This window comes from Saccostrea cucullata, unplaced genomic scaffold (assembly GCF_032062105.1).
Source record: "Saccostrea cucullata isolate Sc308-1 unplaced genomic scaffold, CSIRO_AGI_Scuc_v1 ctg214, whole genome shotgun sequence".
NCBI classification, from domain to species: domain Eukaryota; kingdom Metazoa; phylum Mollusca; class Bivalvia; order Ostreida; family Ostreidae; genus Saccostrea; species Saccostrea cuccullata.
The window spans coordinates 363803-385542 of record NW_026929583.1 but is presented as its reverse complement, the minus strand read 5'-3'; the positions used below and the strand labels follow the sequence as shown (position 1 = coordinate 385542).

Below are 21740 nucleotides of genomic sequence, written 5' to 3'. Positions count from 1 at the left end.
TTTCATTTACCAATTGGAACGGTTGTATATAAAGTTGAAAAGTCGTACGTTTTGATGCTATTGTGATTTCAAATTTTCCAAAAGTATCCACATCTGATAATAAACCTGTGTCCATGCACCATTAAAAGATGCTTGAGTTTCTGTTTGACAATATTTGGGTAGTTTCATATGGGTACCAGTTGCGTCCTGATATTAGCAGACCTATTTTTGTATTCATGTGAAGCAGAATTTGTTCAAATTCTTATATGTGAAAAGAATTGAACACTTGCTGTTGCCTTTAACTCGACATACGAGGGTTGTTCGAAAATTATTGAGACATTGTGTGTACTTTGCTTTTTAATGAACGTCTTTCGGTGAAATTTTGCATATACGTTTGACATACACTAAGAATTAATAAAAGCAAAAAATATTCTACAAATTTTGAATATTTTCTGTACAATGCTACATAAATGCGTCAATAGTTGGGGTATCCGGAGCAGTCACGAAATCAGATATTGAAAATATGTAACACCAACTTTCTAACTCTTCGTGGACCCATAATAAGAGCGAAAATAATTCAGTTTACGTGTATAATTTTTCAGCTTTATTTCAAATTCATGTTGTGCAACTTTGTTAGAATTTTGATCTCAAATACGGAGATAATTAAAAAATTAAGCGCGGAAGAGAAATCTGCAAAGAACGAAAAAATGGATTTTGACGTCAAGGGCGGAGCAGCCAACATACCTGAAATTGTGTGTATCGCAATGTAGAACTCTTTTCCAGACAGGACGACCTGATAAAACCATAACAACGGGAAAAAAAATAATGTGTTGGATTTTTTTCCCATTGATATACATATTTTTTTTTTTTACAATTAATTCAACCAAAGTGAAATCAAAAGCACCGGACAACCATCAATTATTATATACGATATTAATATCGTTACGGTTTTTATATCGTTGACCCGAATTGCATAAATCGGCACTGCATGTTTCTAAGTCATCCTTTCCCACAAATGAAAATTTTACACCGGGGTAGCAACGCCATACATTTTTAAAGAATAGGCTGAGAAAAGAGACTGTTTGATTTTTGTAAAGTTATATATAATAACAAAGAAGGAAAAAGTATTAAATGCTTCGCGATCGTCTTACTTGCGAAACCATCTCCGGCTAACGTGACGTAAAATGATGTAGCGATGCTGCTCCGGGTCGATATACTTATGCATGTTTATCATTTCACCGAAACTTTTCTTATTATCATAGGAATTAGAAATTTTGCATAATTGTTCAATTCGTTCTTTAAAAAATGTTGATGAATTTTCATGAAATTATCTCCCTACTTTATGGAGTAAATGTAATTGTCTCAATAATATCCGAACAGCCCTCGTAAAGATAAATCGACGACGTTATGTTAATTATGGTTTTATGGTTTCATGTTTCCCATTATCGTTGATGTTCCAGGCATACTATACTAACTAGACAGTGATTCCTTAAGTATATGTTACAAAACGTTTGCTTTTTCCATTCAAAAACAAGTGTTCAAGGTCTTTTAAAAGCTACTCTTAAATTATACAGCAATCTTACTTTAAAACTATGTTCTCATAATAAGTTAGAAGATGCCCAATAGAATCGATCTACTCTTCATTCACTATTGCTACGCTGTTCTTTATAAGATGAATTTTCCCATATATTTTAATGTTAAGTTTTAATCATTTATCCTGCCCCTTTGCTACCTATATGGAACATGATTTTTCAACATCTAATTTCAACTACCGGAGGATGTTTCCATATTAATGTTACTATCAAAATGCATTGGGTGTTCTTGAAATGAAATCTATGAAGATTAAGAACAGTATTCAAGTTCAAAAGTCCATTAAAAAATTCAAAATTGGAGCAGAACAAACACGGACATCCAAAGTATCAGAGGTGGGATCAGGTACCTGGAGAAGTGAGCATCCCCTGCCGACCGGTCACAACCGCCCTGTGCTCCTGTGGTCCTTGTCATGATCAAGAAATAATGGGAAAATCCGTCGACAATTCAGTGTGTAAACAATGGCCTAACAATTAGTATGAAAAACCTCAGTCAGCATATGACTCAATGATAAATTGTATTTGCTGATAAGGTCATTGTATCGACCGTGGAACTTACGAATTGATGACTTTAAACGAGACTGCTCATATTCTTGTTTCATTAACTTGATTTTCAATAATATACATCGTTTTAGAAATTGTTCATACGTACAGCATGCTCTTGCGTATCGAATCAACTGAACAAGTAAGGGAAGTTGACGATAGAAAAGTTAGTCATCACGTTTATCATAGAGCTCGTTAACTTGTCAAAAATATCCTTGTTATCATACAAAGATTCCATCAAGTTCCTAGACAATCTTAAATCATTTTTGTTACTTCAAATATATATTTAATAACTCAGAGAGAGAGAGAGAGAGAGAGAGAGAGAGAGAGAGAGAGAGAGAGAGAGAGAGAGAAATGAAGATAGGTCATTCTTATCATGATATCATGATTGGGGATTTCCATTAATTAATACGTATTTGTAGCTAATATGGTATTTTCATGCCCCTCGTAATCGAAGATTTGGGAGTATATAGTTTTTGGCCTGACTGTCCGTCTATCTCTTTGCTAGTCTGTCCGCAAAAACTTAAATCTTGCTCATTACTTTTGAGTGCGCGGGGCTATGGCTTTCATATATTTTACAGGTGTATTATTTCATCAGGTACAACCAAATTTGACTTCTTGACCTTTGAGTTTGACCCAATTGTACAAAAATTACAAAACTTTTAATTTGGCATTAACTTTTGAATAGTAGGTGCTAGAGCTTTCATACCTTAAGTTCACATGTTTATTCATTGTGACAAGACTTTTCAGTGGGTATAAAGATTTTTGACTTTGACCTTTGGGTTTTACTCATTTTTAAAACCTTTAATCTTAGAAATAACTTTTAAACAGTTAGTTTTAGGACTTTCACATTTCACAGGTGTATTTCTTGTGACAAGACCCTCCTTTGGATACCAATAATTTTGCCCTTTTGACTTTGCGTTGGACATGCGCATTCTAGAAACTTCAACCAACGCCATAAGCTGCCATGTGGGAGCATCAATGTGTCACAAACAATTCTTGTTCATATATGATGTACACAGCACACAGAAAACAATATCTCTTAAGGGTCATTTCATTCAGAGATAAATTATTTTAAATAAAGAACCTTATGAAAATATAGAATTGATAGACTTATTGTTTTTAGGAATTCCACGCAAATAGTGACTCCACAACTTTAGTGAGAAATGACCTCCCATTTCCAGTAAATGCTCGCTATCTACGACTCTATCCCACGGACTGTCATGATTACTGCAGTCTACGCTTTGATGTCCTTGGCTGTGAAGGTAATCATAAATTATTAAATCAAATTATCACAATTTCTTACTAAATTGGGATAAAATGGAGAGTTTTGGTTTTTGTTTTTAATGAATTTTCAGTTATTATAATAACGGTATTATCTGATTAATTATTCTTATCACAAGAAAGTCATATCTTTGAATTCAGTAACGCCATTGTCCACAGCGATGATGTCAACAGCCACAATGAGAACAACAGCAGGTGTGAAGATAGCAACTGAAATATCCACAACTACATCGACCGATACATGGTCAACCACCTGGACACAAGTTCCTACAACGACATCGGAACAAATGTCTACAACGACATCGACACAAAATTTAATGTCTACAACGACAGTTTCAAGTACAATCGTGTCTCCCTGTCCGTGTACATGTATCAAAAAACATAACACCACCTTAACGGAATCAGAACTCCTCGCCAGATTAGCTGTTATTGTGCAGAATTTAACAATTTCAAAGAAAACAACGTCTATCTACAGAAGAAGTAAAATTTCTGCGCAAGATAACAGACCACAAGCATTGTATGTCGGATCTGTAGGGATAGCTATTTTGTTCATTGTGGTTAATTTAATTGTATTACCAGACCTGCTTAAATTATTTCATTATTTGTATGTTACACATCGTAACAAAATTTGATCTAAAGAAAATCCACTTGCCATAATTTGGGAGAACTTTCAAAAGAAAGAACTTGACTACCGGTAGTCTATTACGTGTTGTTTTTAATTCTATATAATAGATTAAACCAATCTTTGCTTTTATAGGTGTACCAAATATGATATCTGTTTTAATGATTAGATCTTTCGTTTGGTCAAAATACATAATTATGTAAAAAGTGGGAAAACGTTTAGCTTTACATTTCAATGTCATTTTTTGAAAGTTTAAGAAATAAAAATTTGTTGTATGTACCTTATCTGTCCAAATCATGTAAATATTCGAGAAAAATATGTCAACACGTTAGATAATTAATTATGAGAAGATGCGACACAGTTGATATGCAACTTATTATCTTGCATGCTGACATTATACATATACCACATGGCTTTGCATGTGTGTGACCCCAAGATGACAGGAAACCCCTGGAATATTATATCGCCCGATGCCGAAGGCATTCATTCCAACAAAATCCTCTTGCTTGTTAACAAAATTTTAATATCAGCATAATTATGACGTATCTTGCATGCATTCCACAAATAAAGCAGGGATCATGTTGAATTTTGGATATATAATGTCTGATACTGTCGTTAGTCAGTAAATTTACCCAAAAATACATTTTCAAAAATAAAGATTGGTAAGTAAAACTTGTATGTCAACATTCTGTTGACAGAAATTGGTCGCATATTTGCATAATTCTGTTGCATGTTAACATAATTTATCTTGCATGTAGGTGGCAGAAATATATCACCAGGGAAGGAAGCCAAGAGAGGTCAAAAATTATTTTGCCCTCTTCATATGTTACCGGTAAGCAAGTTCCTTCATCGCTGGTATGTTAAAACATAGAGGGAGAAAGAAAGGAGGAAGAAGAGACAGACAGTCAGATATTGATTCATATGGAAGCGTTTTAGTGCCACGTAACATTCCAAATTTAAAGTTTGCTTTTCCAGTTTTAAAGTTTGTAATTCCAACTTTAATCTTGGCCTTTCCAACTTTAAAGTTCGTAATTCCAACTTAAATCTTAGCTTTTCTAACTTAAAAGTTTGTAATTCCAACTTCAATCTTGGCTTTTTCAACTTTAATCTTGGCATTTCCAACTTTAAAGTTGGTAATTCCAACTTTAAAGTTAGTAATTCCAACTTTAAACTTGGTAATTCCAACTTTAAACTTGGTAATTCTAAATTTAAACGTGTTAATTCCAACTTAAAGATGTAATTCCGACTTAAAATGTTGGTTTTTCCAACTTTAATCATGGCTTTTCCAACTTTGGACGACATCATGCGTTATATTCAGATACTTTGTTGCTAATCTCGTTATACAAGTAATTGCAATTGAAAGATACAATTTAATTATGAAAATGATGAAAGAAGGAATAATTTTATTGTGTCCCATGTACAGCATGCGCGGATATAGATGGATTGGGTTGTCGGATACCCTACCCCCCCCCCCCCCCCGAATTTGCAAATTATAAAAAGTTACCTTGGACGGCCCTTAGACCCCCCCACCCACCCAAGAAAACGCATTCATATCTGTGTTGTTTGGGCATGAAAAGTACATGAAATAGATATGAAGCTGTAGAAATCAACGACTACCTCCCGTAGCTAGGTTTTTAACGTTTAAGAAAGGATTTTTATTATTTATTTGCTTGTCAACATATTTCTGGCCGGTGTGCTCCACTTGAAAAAATCGTGGATCCGCGCCATACATGTACAGAATTGATACATTTAGAGCTGTTGTATTTGTAGCAGACAATGAATCATCTGATTAAATAAAAAGTGATTACATCGAGTACTAGTACTTAATTGTTGTATCACCTTTATTGTATTGATAAATTGCAAACAAATTTATTTCAGTGTGTTAATTTACCATTAATAAAGTTGGTGAAACATGTACATTAAATCAAAAGGAAAAAAAAACTAAGAAAACGGGGTAGAAGAGCTCGAATAAAAGTTGGAAAAGCCACGATTAAAATGGATTTACCAACTTTACAGTTGGAAAAGCCAAGAATAAAGTTGGAATTACCAATTTTAAAGTTGGAAAAGCCAAGATTAAAGTTGAAATTACAAACTTTTAAGATGGAAAAGAAAAAATTAAAGTTGGAAAAGCCAAAATTAAAGTTGGAAAAGCCAAGATTAAAGTTTGAATTACCACTTTAAAGGTGGAAAAGCCAACTTTAAAGTTGGAATTACCAATTTAAAAAAAAATGTTATGTGGCACTAATACGCTTCCGTAGATTCATAACTACGTCTTCAAGGATCATTTTAAAATTCCTACAAACGCCTTAACATTGATTAAAGCTTAAGTAATTATAAGTTTTGATTAAAATTATTCCATTAAAATAATTTTACTGGATTTATACACCAAACAATTTATCAAATCACTAACAAACAAAATCCCATTTGTATTCAAAGTGATTTATTTACCTATATCTGATGAAACCTTCCACACGTCGACTCTGTTTATTTTAATCTTGTATTCAAAGTTTGGTTATCACGTACCTTTATTCATTTCTTTATTATATTTAAAAGAATGTGCATAATTTTACTATCTTTACTTTCATGGAATTAAATTGATATGACAAACGGCTTTATTATGAATATTTGGAATTTTAACACGTCATTATGTTCTGTTTTCTGGGTGTTTCTAGGATTATGTGTACCAAAGAAAAGTAAGATAAATACATGAAATCCGCATTTAAATTCTATTAATCTATTTGCATAAATGATAGTGTAATAGAGTATGTATTATGTATAAAAAATTTCATACTTACATATTCTTTTTATCTTCATATAATACCTTGCACTCTCAAATTACGTGCATTTGACTGAACTCGTAATCTGCTATGCATACAATTCTATTTTCAATTCTCGCGAGCAAGAGTTATTTTTATTTTTTAAAAATTGTTAAGAAATATATATTTGAAAGATTGTGTTTAAAGGCAGAGATTTTAAGCACCGCCTACAAAAATACCTGATCTGGGTAGCCCTGTCAATCAAGTTCATGAAGGTCCATCATTGGATGCTGAAACTTGATTGACATTTACTTACTGGTCCAGTACACCTTGTTTGGCACTCGTGGGGACCTTCAAATTAACCTTTGATCCTTTGATGTTTACCGAACATGGTATAGAGAAATTGTATTACTATGTTAAATTTTAACTTGGTAATATATGAATTAAGTATACCTTTAGCATGTGTTTAGTATTTGAAAGATTCTAATATAAACAGTATGACATTTAACTCCGGACACGACATAGTCCAGACTTTTTACTACCATTCCTTATTGTGATATCAAAAATATTTTTATATTACTTGGTTGGATTTCTTAGCAGTATCCCAGGGTCTCGTGATGAATTCACAAACATCTTCACTTCTAAAGATATGAAGTCCTCAAACTCAGAATCCTATGGGAGAATGGAGGATTTTCAATCCCACGAACTATCCCACCATTCTCCCATGGGAGAAAAAAATGTCAGATGGGATATTTTCTCCTACGGGATTTTTTCTCCCACAGATATGTTTAAATGGGATAAGTCCCACGGGGATTGACAATCAAACAATTTCTCCCATACATTGTGAAACATGGAATATATCCCATACATTACGATAATGACAAATTTCTCATAATAATAAATAGAATATATTCCAACTATAACAATGCATTGGAGAAAATAATTCATTGTCAATATCCGTGGGATAAGGACTCGGATATCGAAGGTATTAAAAAAATTTAAAATGACAATCGTGGTATATTTCATTTATAAAACTTTTATTAACGAGGCTGGGGTGTGGCAGCCATTTTCAGACTATTTTTATCTCCTTTAAAAGGAGAGCTCCATATGAAGATATAGAAAATGATCAAATTTTAAAACTAAAATGTATGAATTTTTTCTTTGTGAAATGAAAGTAGACAGCTTAAGTTACCGTATCTAAAAAAATAAGTTAAATCTGGTGGTTTAATTTGTGATTAATTTGTTGACCCCCCAGCCTCCTTAAATTACACTGCTTTATCATTAAGTTGTAGCGTCTCCATATGAGTGAAACGTTCTCAAGAGGGACGTTAAACAACATACAATCAATCAGTATAACTTAAATTTATCTATAATTTAACGTTAGCAAGTACAGTGTATAAACTATCATTGGGCCGTGTTTTGACTGACTTGTTTCATACCTATCATAATTTTTTTTTATTTTATACAGAATCTGAATACGGGAAGTGCGCCCCGTCAACAGGGGATGTTCTCTTCTCCTAGGCACCTGATCCCCACTTCTGGTTTTTCAGGGTGCCCTGTATTATGCCCTCTTCACAAATTTGTATCGTTTATAGAAATTTTAGATTGATCACTAGCTGTTCGTTATCATCATTATTTTAACATGTAAGCATAAAAGTTACAGAACGACTACTGAAGTGTAGAAAAACCAAATTTCCTATATTATCTAGAGAGCCCTATCCACCAGCTAGACCTCCTGACCCTTAAGTTTTGAATTCCATAATTCGGAAAAGTTACCCTTGCTCATCATACTATTTCTGAAATTTTACGAATCCCTTTGTATAAAGTTTACAAGAAGAGATGATTTTCAAACCTCTTGACTTTCCTCAACCAATTTACTTTCTATTAAATTTTGCTCAATGGTCACTCGCTTAGTCGCTCAAGATAAATAAACATATTTTATTTTGTTTCAATTAAATTTTGATAATTTTATTCCTGCTGTTGTTGTTAAAATCGTGTCACGTAATACAAATCTTGAAATTAAAAATCATAGAGTGACAAAAATAAGAGAAAATATTATTTCAAAACAGACTGAAAATTGAACTGTACAGTGTACAATACGGGATTTTATGTTAGGCACTCCAATAATCAATTTGACGATATGCGGTTTGTAATTTTTTTTTGCACCATGTTAAGATATGCTTTCTTTTATCAAACAACTTTGTGACATCGATAAAAACGATAATCATGCTCAAAACGACGATTATATTAATTATAATCATAAACATTACCGATTATCATAATCTCCACGTGCAGATGATAAGGGCATATTGCTACATGTACATAAGTTAAGCCATTACATTTATTTCAAAATTTTGTTGTTAGGTTGCATTTAACGTTTTTTTTATAGATATATATCCAAATATAAAACATATTTGTCAGACTCTGTGATATCTTTTTTGCCAAGTTGACTGGGATATATCGCGTCGATAAATGATCTCGCAGTTTTTATGAAACACCCAAGTCAACATTCGACTAAACGATAAGAATCGAATTAGCTGACAAAACTGTTGACTTAAAAAAACAACTTTTTATATCCAAGTTAATTTTATAACAAGATAAGTAATAAGTATTATAGAATTATACTGAATCGTTAATTAGCAAATTACGAACATATGCATACAAATGAAAGACGAATAGCAATTTGCAAAGTAATTGTAAAGTAACTTGAAATAGTTAGAGAATTCAATATTTTAAAGGAAAAAAAATCCAACTTTCAACACTTTATAAGAGTTTACAAAACATATATTTTTTCAACTTTTACAATTACATTACATTGTACATAACGTAGATGTTCTATATTTGATTAACAAAGTGATTAATGGTTCACAGTAGTGTTATCATATTAATTTGAAATGACTGAACTTTTTTTCTTCCAGGTATTTTATTGAACTTTGAGTTAATTGTAACCAACTGTCGTACTATTTTTAATATAGCCTATGCATGCAACGATCATTTAGTAGAGACGGTGACGGACGACAAACTGACGGTTTCCAGTATCTTTGACAAGGATTACCTGCCCCAATACGCCAGGCTCTCCCACACGTTTGGTTGGAGTCCAAACGAAAAGGAGTCAAATCCATGGATACAGGTAGATTTTTTTCTGGAAGATGAGGAGTATATACATTGGTATATTACCATAAACCATCTCTTTTTATTAAAGACGGGTATTTTACAAATTCATTATCAAAAATTTTATTTGTATTTTATAATTTTCCATTTGTTTTTCTACTTTTTGAAAATATATATATATATTTTTTTTTTTTTTTGGGGGGGGGGGGTAATTTATGATTTTCCTTTTGTAATTTAATGTTTTTGTCTTTATTGTTGAATTTTCCATTTGTATTGATAACTGTACACTACAACTAGAAATTTATGTTTAAAAAAACAACACGAACTAACAAACGGAAAATTATAGAATACAAGTAAAATCACAGGATATAAATATAAACTATAATTTTATTGAAATGAAATTTATGGAATTTTAAATAAAATTACGAGGGCTGTTCAATAAATAATGTCCTCGGTGCTCGGAAAAAAGCAAAAAGCGCTTTTTAATGATTTAGTCTTAATGATTTAACTTAATATTCTCTTTTAATTAAAACACATATCAGGCGCGTAGCCAGCATGGAAATTAAGTGTACGCAGAAAACGGTCGGGGGTCTGGGGGCCGCTCTGAGGCGCCCAGTGGGTCCAGGGCGAAGCCCTGGTGGGGGCCCAGGGGGCGAAGCCCCCGGAAGCTCCTGGATTTTACGAAATTTTTCAGTCATTTTCTCTCAAAAGAAGTCACGATAATATCACTTTTCTCGAGCAAACACTTAGCTAAGTTATACTGCTTCCATTGATACTTCAGGAACAGAACGATAATTTATAAAATTAATTTACGCATATATTGGTATTGGAAAAAAGTTTCCAGGTATATCAAAATAAAACAGAGTAAATATTTCAATATCGTTATCATTGGAGTTTAAATATTTCAAAATATAAACGGTGGTGTTGTTGTCTTTTGATTACCTTCATATTTTATACATGTAGCTGAAGCGATTCGAGAATGCTTCAATTATTTATAATAAAATTCTTTAAATTGGTAACATCAGTAATAGAAGCTATATCATTATTTATTTTGTTCACCATAATTTAAATTGTTTAACGACATTTATTCATTACCTCTACGAAATTAAAAATCTTGTATAGTCGTCCAAGACCTTTGAAACTTTTTCTTTCGATCAAAGTCCCTTAGATAGCTTACCTTCATCAAATATTTGTCCGGATAATCAGTATTACGCGGATTAATTTGAAGTTGAACATTTTAGTTCAACAATATTTTTTCCTCAAGAATGTTGAAAGATGTTTTTGGAATATTATTTTATAAAGGACTGAATTTGAATGTGCAGACTTGCTGAAAAAAATTTGAATCGAAACAATAAGACGCAAAATAATTTGAAACACGGGTAGTGCCTCTTTTTCCCCGAATAAATTTCTCTCTTTCTTTTTTCCTTCTTTTCTTTTATCCCTCTTTCTTTCTTTCCTTTTTTTTTTTTTGGAAAATGATGTGTACGCACTTGCGTACTTGCGTATAGGCAGCTACGCGCCTGCATATCCGTAAAAAATTATCCAACTTCTGATTGTTTTTAGAACTCATTTTTGGGTATGACCCTTTGTATACTGAAAAATGGCAGATCTTATGATTTCCTGGACTCGTTTCTTCCTCCTGAAAGGTGTTTTTTTTTTAAGTTTGGAAAATGAAACAAGTCAAAAGGCGAAAGATCTGGTGAATATTGTTAATGTGAAAAAAAAATAATTATGTTTATCCCCAAAACTCCTTGACTCTTAGGGCGTGCGGGTTTGGACGTTGTCATGAAGAAATTAATGCAGTGGATTCCTGATTCTGGTTCCTTCATCTCATTAACCTTTCGATTTTTTTTCAAAAAAAATTGCTTTCTAGACTCTTCCAGAAATTAAAGTGCTTCCCCGAATACGAATTTGAACAACAAGGACACTAATATTTAAGAAAATTGCATATAAATCTGGCTTTTTGCTCATGCAATTCTTTGTTCTTTTCAGACCTTTGCTGTTTTTGTCAAGTATATCTTGTTGTAAATTTTGTTTCGAGGGTTTTAAGCAATAGATTCAAGTTTCTTTATCTGTCTGAATTTCAAACGAACTTGGATAACAACAATCTTTGATTTTTTAAAATAATTGTTTAAATATTCTTACACGCTGTCGTTTTCACTCATTTTTCAAAACATAGGATGACCTTTGAGTACTAAGCTTTTTTACTGTCAAACGTTTCTTTAAAACAGTGTGAACTACTCCCGAAATGATTTCTATTAAATTATGTCCGTTAAAGTCAATCATACATCATCAAATATTATTTGTTGAAATTCGGCAAACAATACGTTACTTCTTTAATTTTTTCGTTGGTATGAACGGTACCCATTTTTGATGCCCATTATATAATTTTTTATCATTGAAATCCACCTACTCATTTGTCTATGAAACGGACATTGGTTGCCGTAAATGTTACATATTTCAGTGAATATTTCTTTGGGATTCTTTACAGTTTTACAGTAGCCTGAATGAAGTGTTTAATTTCACTCTAGTTTACTGATTCTTTACCATTCATTTTACATGCTGTGTCTCGAATAGCCCTTGTTTTCCAGCTTCTCCCAATGAAACTATGAGATGGAAAGTGGTCACATAAATTATTATAAATTCATTAAAGATTCAATAATGAGAAAAAGACAAGCTGAATGTCATATGATATCTGTATTGTATATCATACAGTTCAGGACATTATTTATTGAACAGCCCTCGTATATAATGAAAAAAAAATCAAAATTGTATAATGAAAAATGAGTGCAATGAGTTATGTTATGGGTCAGAATAACCCTAAATGCCAGCAAAGATCAATAACACAATTTAAACTTAACAATAATTTATTTACAGTAATATATAATAAATATATCAAACATAAAGTACAAACTTAGCAAGAATCTAAAAATACATACATCAGAGTGTCCGTTTCTGCACACAATGTCCCAGTGAAAATATATATCCCAGTTATATCTCAATAGTGCTTATTCGACAAAGTATTGTATCTCTATGCATCGAATTGACAGGGTATTTATACAGTAATATAAATCTAGAATATTCTAGAAATTGTTAAAACATGATATTACTGGAACAATCTGGACATACACAAAATTTAAGAATGTTCTAGATCAAATGACCAAACATGTTGACCACTCTGGAATATTCAAGAAACTTAATGTTACTAATAATATACATGATGAAACAATACACATCTCACAACACCTCCCCCCTTAAAAAGTTTGAATATCAATGAAAAACTTAAATTGTAAAACATGTACATTAATACAAAATCTAGTATGTTTACGATACTCTTGACAAGGCGTCTGCAACAACATTGTCTTTGCCTTTGATATGCTTAATTGTTATGTTGTATTCTTGTAACAACAAACTCCATCTAGTCAGTTTTTTATTCTTGTTTGACAATTTGTGCAAAAATGTCAGGGGGTTGTGATCTGTATATACAAGAATTGGATGCAAAGTAACATTCAGATAAACATCAAAATGCTGTAAGGCTAACAACAAAGCAAGGCATTCCTTTTCAATGGTGGAATACTTTTGTTGACATTTTGTAAGTTTCTTTGAAAAAAAAGAGAAAGAACTCTATCTACATTATCACTATGTTCTTGAAACAAAGCTGCCCCGATTCCAACATCACTAGCATCAACAGTAAGCTTAAATTGCTTAGAAAAATCTGGAGTTGACAGAACTGGGTTGCTCATAAGGACAGATTTGATTTTATGAAAGGATTTTTCACAGTCCTTTGTCCATTCAAAGTTAACCCTCTTCTGCAAAAGATTTGTAAGTGGACTAACAACTGAGGAAAAATTTGGACAAAATTTTCTGTAAAACCCAGCCATGCCCAAAAACCTCATTAATTCTTTCTTGTTTGTAGGAATCGGGAACTTTGCAATAGCTTCCACTTTAGCCATAATGGGTGTAACATAACCTTGACCTACTTTATGACCTAAATACTCTACATAAGCATGACAAAATTCGCTCTTTTCAAGATTCACAGTTAAGTTTGCTTTAGCTAAAATGTCAAATAAAGCACGCATAATTCGGAGATGTTCGTCCCATGTGTTGCTGTATATGACGACATCATCAATGTAGGCCTCGCATCCCTCAAGATCATGAAGAAGGGAGTGAATCATCCTTTGGAATGTAGCCGGTGCGTTTTTCATGCCAAAAGGCATTACTTTATACTGGTAAAGTCCATCTGGTGTAGCAAAAGCAGATATTTCTTTTGCTCTTTCTGTTAACGGTACTTGCCAGTAGCCTTTCAACAGGTCAAATTTACTGACAAATTTCGCGTTTCCAATGTTGTCAATACAGTCATCAATTCTAGGTATTGGATATGAATCAGTTTTGGTAACAGAATTCACCTTTCTAAAGTCTGTACATAATCGGTACGAACCGTCCTGTTTTGGTACAAGAATACACGGTGAGCTCCAATCACTTTTACTAGGTTCAACAATGTCATTGTCCAACATGTACTGCACTTCCCTTCTTAGGTACTGCAATTTTATTGGATTCAGACGGTACGGATGTTGTTTGATAGGCAGAGCGTCGCCAACTATAACATCATGACAAGCTGCATTAGTTTTCTTTGGAACATCCGAGAAGATTTGATGGTACTCATTCATCAAGTTTTTAACTTGTTCTTTTTGGTGAATGTTCAAATGTCCAAGTTTGGCATCAAAATCAGCCAAAATTTCTGAGTTTTTCAAGCGGACACTCTGATTACAATCTTTCTCATTCATTTCTACACTCGTATCACTTTCAATACAATTTTGAACAGTCTTAGCATTGGCTAAAGTGGAAACTGGTTTTACAGAATTTCGGTCACACCTTTCAAAATACTCTTTTAACATGTTAATGTGACAAACCCGTTTCTCTTTACGTTCGACCTGGTGTCTTAACTACATAGTTTACATCACTGATCTTGCTTTCAATTTCATAAGGGCCATAAAATTTGGCCTGTAAAGGATGACCAGGAATAGGTAAAAATACAAGAACCTTATCACCTGGCTTAAACACCCTATTTCTGGCATCTTTGTCATACCACATTTTCATTTTCATCTGAGAACTCTTCAAATTTTCTTGTGCTAATTTACAAGCATTGTAAAGTTTTTCTTTGAAATCAGACACATAATCTAAAAGATTAAGATCACTAGTCTCAGTCAGCCACTTTTCCTTCAACAATTTCAAAGGACCTCTAACTGTATGACCGAACACCAATTCAAAAGGACTGAACCCAAGAGACTCCTGGACTGCTTCTCGTGCAGCAAATAGCACAAGATGAACCCCTTCATCCCAGTCTTTCTCATACTGGTAACAATAGGTCTTCAGCATTGTTTTTAGGGTTTGATGAAAACGTTCTAGCGCTCCCTGGGACTCAGGATGATAAGCAGTTGATCGATACTGCCTAATACCCAACTCATGCATGACTTGCTGGAACAACCCCGACATAAAATTTGAGCCTTGATCCGACTGAATTGCCTTGGGTGCTCCTACAAAACTGAAAAACTTGGTTAGGGCCTTAACTATGCTCTTTGCCTTTATATTCCTAAGAGGTATGGCTTCAGGAAACCGAGTGGATGTACACATAATGGTAAGTAAATACTGGTTTCCAGATCTGGTCCTAGGCAAAGGTCCTACACAATCCACCAACACTCGACTAAACGGTTCTTCAAAAGCTGGAATTGGTTGGAGAGGAGCAGATGGTATCTTCTGATTCGGTTTACCTACCATCTGACAGACATGACACGACTTACAAAACTCAGAAACATCCTTCCTTAGCTTAGGCCAATAAAAATGACTCAAAATCCTATTATAAGTCTTATTGATACCTAAATGACCAGCCATAGGTGTATCGTGAGCTAAACTCATGACATCTCGACGATAAGCAGCTGGGACCACTATCTGGTGAACAACACGCCACACTTCATCTGGAGAAGCGTCAGGTGGTCGCCATTTTCGCATAAGGATGCCATCTTTCATATAGAAGCATTCTCCAACTTTAGTAGCCTCTTCTGGTGGAAGTGCCCTCTTACTAAGTTGAATGATATCTGGGTCTTTATGTTGTTCAGAGAGTAAACGTTCTCGGCTGAGGATGTCCTTGCCTTGGCTAACTATTGGATGCAACTCATCATCCTCACCACCAAATTTTGGTAACAGTTCTTTCTTCTCTTGCTTCTTGATATTGTGTGGTTCCATGCTTGTTTGAGTGCCATCAAGGTCAGATAAGAAAGTGTCATTCAAATCAATATCAACAGAGGAATTCGTCTCGTCAAAGGCTTGAGTATGGTCTGCCTCCATTTCTCGTCTTCTGGCCATCGCTCTAGTAACAGCACAGGCTGGATAAATGTCATCATCTTCATCATCGCACATGACATCTGGAGTGATTTTCTCACAAACTATAGGATCTGGTACAACTTTTCCACCAGCTAAATCGTTGCCTAGCAACAAAGAAATGCCTGGGACGGGAAGAGTAGGTCCAACACCTACGATAACAGGTCCAGTGACTAAATCTGACTTCAAACTAATTATATGCAGGGGAACATCAATGACGCCTAGCTCCACACCCTGTAATAAAACTGACCCACCAGTAGAAGTCTGCTCAGACAAAGGAAGCACGCCCTCTAACAATAACGTCTGTGCAGCACCAGTATCTCTCAAAATCTGGACAGGTTTTATTTCGCTAGAGTCACCGAGTGAAACAAATCCCTGAGACATAAAGGGCTTATAATCCTCCATAGAATCAATAGAACTGGACTGTGAACCCTGGACATCAGGAGTGTCAGAACAAATCGAAACTAAGGCTTCTCTATCTCCTCTAACTGCCGCACAAGCATGTGGTTGAGTTTTATCAAAGTCATTTTTTCTCTTAAGTTTAAAGCATTCACTGATCAGATGACCTTTTTTCTTACAATAACTACAAGTAGGAAGCGACCCTATTCCAGAAGATCCTTCAAAACGTCCTGGACCGGACTTAGAACCACCTTGGGATGGAGACTGGGAACTTGTGAAAGACTGAGACCCTGAACCACTCTTTTTATATGTGTCTGAATTGGTAGAATTACTGCTAGTCTGAGATCTTGATACAAAATTCTTTTTATGAGACAGAGCATAAGTATCAGATATGACTGCTGCCTCTGCAAGAGTTTTCACATTCTTATCTTCTAAATGTGTTTTCAAATCTTGAGGAACACATTCCTTAAACTCTTCTACCAGGATGACTTGGCGCAAATTAGCAAAAGTTTTATCAAGTTTCTTAGATCTAAACCAATGATCGAATAAATCTTCTTTCTCTCGTGAAAATTCAACAAATGTTTGATTATCAAACTTTCTATACTTTCTGAACTTTTGTCTATACGCTTCAGGTACTAATTCATATGCTTTTAATATTGATGCTTTAACCTTCTCATAGTCTGAACTCTCAGCTACCCCTAGTGCAGAGTATACCTCAGCTGCTTTGCCAACCAGTACACTTTGTAACATTGTTGACCAAACATGTTGTGGCCATTTAAGATTTTCTGCGACTTTTTCGAATTGGGGAAAATACTTGTCTACAGATTTTTCTTGAAATTTTGGAACTAATCTAATATTTTTTGCTGCGTCAAATTCATTCTTGACAAATGACGGTTCTGGTTGGTGCTGTAATCTTAATTTCTCTAACTCAAAGTGCTCTTGTCTTTCTAATTTGTCTAATTCAAATTTTCGTTCACGCTCTCGTTCTTCTCTTTCTCTTTCTCTGTCTCTTTCTCGCTCTTCTCTTTCTAATTTTTCTCTTTCAAATCGCATTTTCTCTAACTCTAATTGAAACTGATATTCTGCCATTTTGTAAGAGCCTAACTCTGATCTAACTGTATATTCTGGAAGATCGTATTTTTCAAAGATGTTTTCTTCTACTAGTTTGTTTGCAACCTTAATTCTAATGTCTTCCTTTCTCTGAGAGGATTTAACATCTAACCCAAAATGCAAACCTAATGCGATCAAGTCATCCTTTTTTAACGTATCAAAAACCTGAACACTTGGTGAACTAAGAAAGTCTGTGACCGAAAACACCATGTTGATTTCTGCTGGCTTATAATCAAATTTAACGGTTCAATAAACAAAATTCTGACAATAAACTGCAAAAGTGCAAGAAATTCTTTATCCCGGACGAGCCCCCAATTATGTTATGGGTCAGAATAACCCTAAATGCCAGCAAAGATCAATCACACAGTTTAAACTTAACAATAATTTATTTACAGTAATATACAAATCATTAAGTACAAACTTAGCAAAAATCTAAAAATACATACATCAGAGTGTCCGTTGCTGCACACAATGTCCCAGTGAAATTATATCCCGAGTATGTCTCGAGTAGCCCTTGTTTTGCAGCTTCTCACAATGGAATTATGTGATGAAAAGTGGTCACATAAAAACATCAAATCATGAAAGATTCAATAATTAGAAAAAGTCAAGCTTAATGGCATATGATTTCTATGCTGTATGTCATCGAGCTGATGACATTATTTATTGAACGTCCCTCGTAACTTCTGTATTTTCTGTACATTAATGTAACACTTAGGTGCAAGATGATAGAAGAATGTTTCATCTGTTCAAGTCGCACGCGTGGCGCAGTGGTTAGAGCATCTGCTCTAGAGTCGCGAAGTAAGGAGTTGATCGCGGGCTTCAATCCCACTGTGGGACATGGAAACCGGTCCTTCGGATGAGATCGCATAAACCGAGGTCCCGTGTCGCAGTAAAAGATCCCTCCGTGCTCAATGGCCCTGAGTGCCAAGTATAGGATAAAATTTGCAGCTCTTCACTGGCAAGTGGTGGCGTGAAAAGTCCTTGAGAGGGACTTTAAACAATATACAATCAATCAATCATCTGTTCGACTGCTTTCAATGTTAAAAATGATGGCATGTTTTCAGATCAACTTTCTGAAATCTTGCAAAGATACCTTCAAACGCAAAATTCAAAAGTTTCAAATCATAAATATAAAATAATTTTATTTTAATAGTAACAAATTACTATGTTGAAAGATAAAAAACACTTTGTTATTATATCATTTGACATGATTTCTTTATGCAGTTTTGTCATTTTCGGTGCCACATTTCGACAAAACCAAGACAAGTACGGAAAATGTGCAACGTATTTAGAAAAATACTCATCTGATAGAAGTGAATTTGAACATTTCAACTAAATAGTATCATAGAAAGCTCGATTGTTTAATTTGTGGATACCTGTGATAGAACTATACACATGTAGCATCATACAATTTGTACACACATTTCTTTTTGATATTTCCATTACCAATTGTTTTCCCTATGATAAACACTACAAAAATGAATCTTATTAATTTCTCCGTGATTCCTGTGCCATGTAAATTTCTCTATTGAAATACTACTGAAAGGTCAATGTCAAACTCGCATATATATGAGAGGCGTATAAATACACTGCACTCACTGAAGAAAAGATGTTTTGTTTAATTGTTTACAAAGTAATTAGATTATGATATATCTTTTTACAAACAAAATAAATAATGAATTATTTTGGATCAAAAGCAAGTCACTAGCGCAACGCTGTCCATTATCACCGAGGCCTCACGAGACCGAGAACATAGGGCGGGGCAATGGAAAATAGCATGGAATGTCTCTTGCATTCAAATCTACTAAATTAATATAGCATCTATCTCGCCCATATGCGAATAAGATGCTTTTATCTTGGCAGCGCAATATTTTTTGGCGCAGTTATCTCTCCTTGTTTCAGCACGAGTTATCTAACTTTCAATTATATGAAGAAAGGTGCTCGTGCTGCAAACTCTCTCTTTGCTGGTTACACGCTAGTTGCAAGGTTGGTGTTAATCAAATTTGAGAAAACAATCGCTAAGTGTAGATTTAAGAATCTCCAGGGGTCAAGGTCACCTGATATGTTGATGTACTGAAATGTTTGTTGACCTTGGCCTCTGCAACTCCCAGGGTCAAGGTCACCAGATATGTTGATGATGCACTGAAATGTTGTTGTTGAAATGAAATGTTCTTGTTGTTAAACTGAAATGTTGTTGTTGAAAAATGTTGTTGTTGTTGCTGGGCCTACCCGTTGCTTTGGAGGCCCGAAATAATATGTTGTTATTTTATTCAGCCGTGCCCAAAAGCGCCAAATAAATAAAAAAAAGCATAAATAAAAATTCTCTTTGTTTTATTGCGTCTGTCCAAGATAAATGGTATTTCGATTTATTTTTAGATTGTTATTTAAAGTAAAAATGGAAATATAAGGAATCGCTGTTTAGTTAGGAGGGTATGTCAGGGACATCAACAATAGTGGGAAACATGGGATAATTTAAGCATAACGGGCGAGTAAAAACATCGAGTTTAAAACTTGAGATAATGATTTTAGAGAATACGCACCTTTAACAAGAAATATTTAATAATATATGGGAATTGTCTAGTACTGAAACTTATTAATTTCAAGTTTTATTGCAAGAAAAATGTGTCTTTTTTTGTGCGAAAAACCCTGTGAGTTTAAAAAATGCGTTCATGTGTATAACGATTAATATTTTGTTGAATAAATGCACGTCAAAAAATTTTTAAAAAATATATAAAAAAATCTTTTTTCTGAAATTATCGAACCTTAGAATTTATGGACACGTTTGATTGACACACATCATTGTTCTTAATCAAAGTAAACTTTATACTTTATAATTATTGATAAGAAAATAGGAAAATTAAATGTTGTGTATTAATGTAAAACATTTAAACCTTAATCCGGCTCCACAGCATTGTACGTGAGAGCTTGATAAGAGTTAACAAATTGAACATGTTGAACATACCCGTAAACTGTAAATATTTACAAGAGCAGAGTTTGCATCCATGTTAAGTAACACAGATTATATTGACATGTTATTATGAAAAATACATCAATTACAAGAATTTCCATGTTAATTCAGTCGATGAAATTGAGGCCATTTTTAATGAAAAGATTTTAATTGTGAAAAATAAAGGCAATCAACTCTATCTAATCCATTTAAATTGAAATTAATATGGGGTATTGATTTGTTATTTGTCATCTTCACAAAAAAAAGAAAAAAAGAAAAGAAAAGACAAAGCCAATAAATAAAATAATGTAGAGCCGGATTATGGTTTTAATTTTTTACTTTATTTAATGGATTTAAAAAGATTTCATTTGAATTACTCAATTGGTACGTTTAAGCCATGTGCTAGGAATATCTCATTTTATTCAATGAAAAAATATGAAAATATTTGATCTACTTTAAAAGATGCAGACATACCAGAAGAGATGAAAACATTATTGGAAGGTAAATATGAAATATTTCATTTAAAAAACTATTAAAATTTGCTGCTTTTAACAGTATTCTATTATTGAATATCCCTTAATATAGCAAACCTTTACATCTCTGTCATGGTATAGCAATTTATAAAGTTCATTAAATGTCTTTCTTTATATCAGATTTCACAAAAGGACTCGAGATCAAAGTTTTAATTTTACAACATCGACAATAAAAGTATTTATATTTTTATTTATTTTTTTTAGATGGGAGTCATACACATGATTCCGAACCAGGAAATTACAAGGAAGAAGATCTAAGTATGAATATTTCTTATATTATAATTATAATACACTGTATACGTACGTACGTGTAGCTTTTGAGTCAAGTTCTGAATTGAGAAAATAATAATGAAAGATATTGCACAGGCTGAACGGAATTAGAAGAAAATTAATTTGTATAATTTAAGAGCACCATTAAATGTTGAAGTATTAATTTAGAACTTTCTATGAATTTTGTAACTAAAAATTTGTTAGTAAAATAGTAATAACAGT

General features: G+C 33.5%; 1 protein-coding gene across 1 annotated transcript; it reads left to right on the top strand.

Moving 5' to 3' along the window:
• Positions 1-3237: 3237 nt before the first annotated feature.
• Positions 3238-21506, top strand: LOC134281276 (uncharacterized; the record flags this gene model as incomplete). The annotated part of the gene is made up of 4 exons (XM_062763750.1): positions 3238-3376; positions 3537-4013; positions 9692-9903; positions 21453-21506. Coding segments are annotated over 4 exons (882 nt in total), but the record flags the coding sequence as incomplete, so codon positions are not given.
• Between the last annotated feature and the right edge of the window lie 234 nt (positions 21507-21740).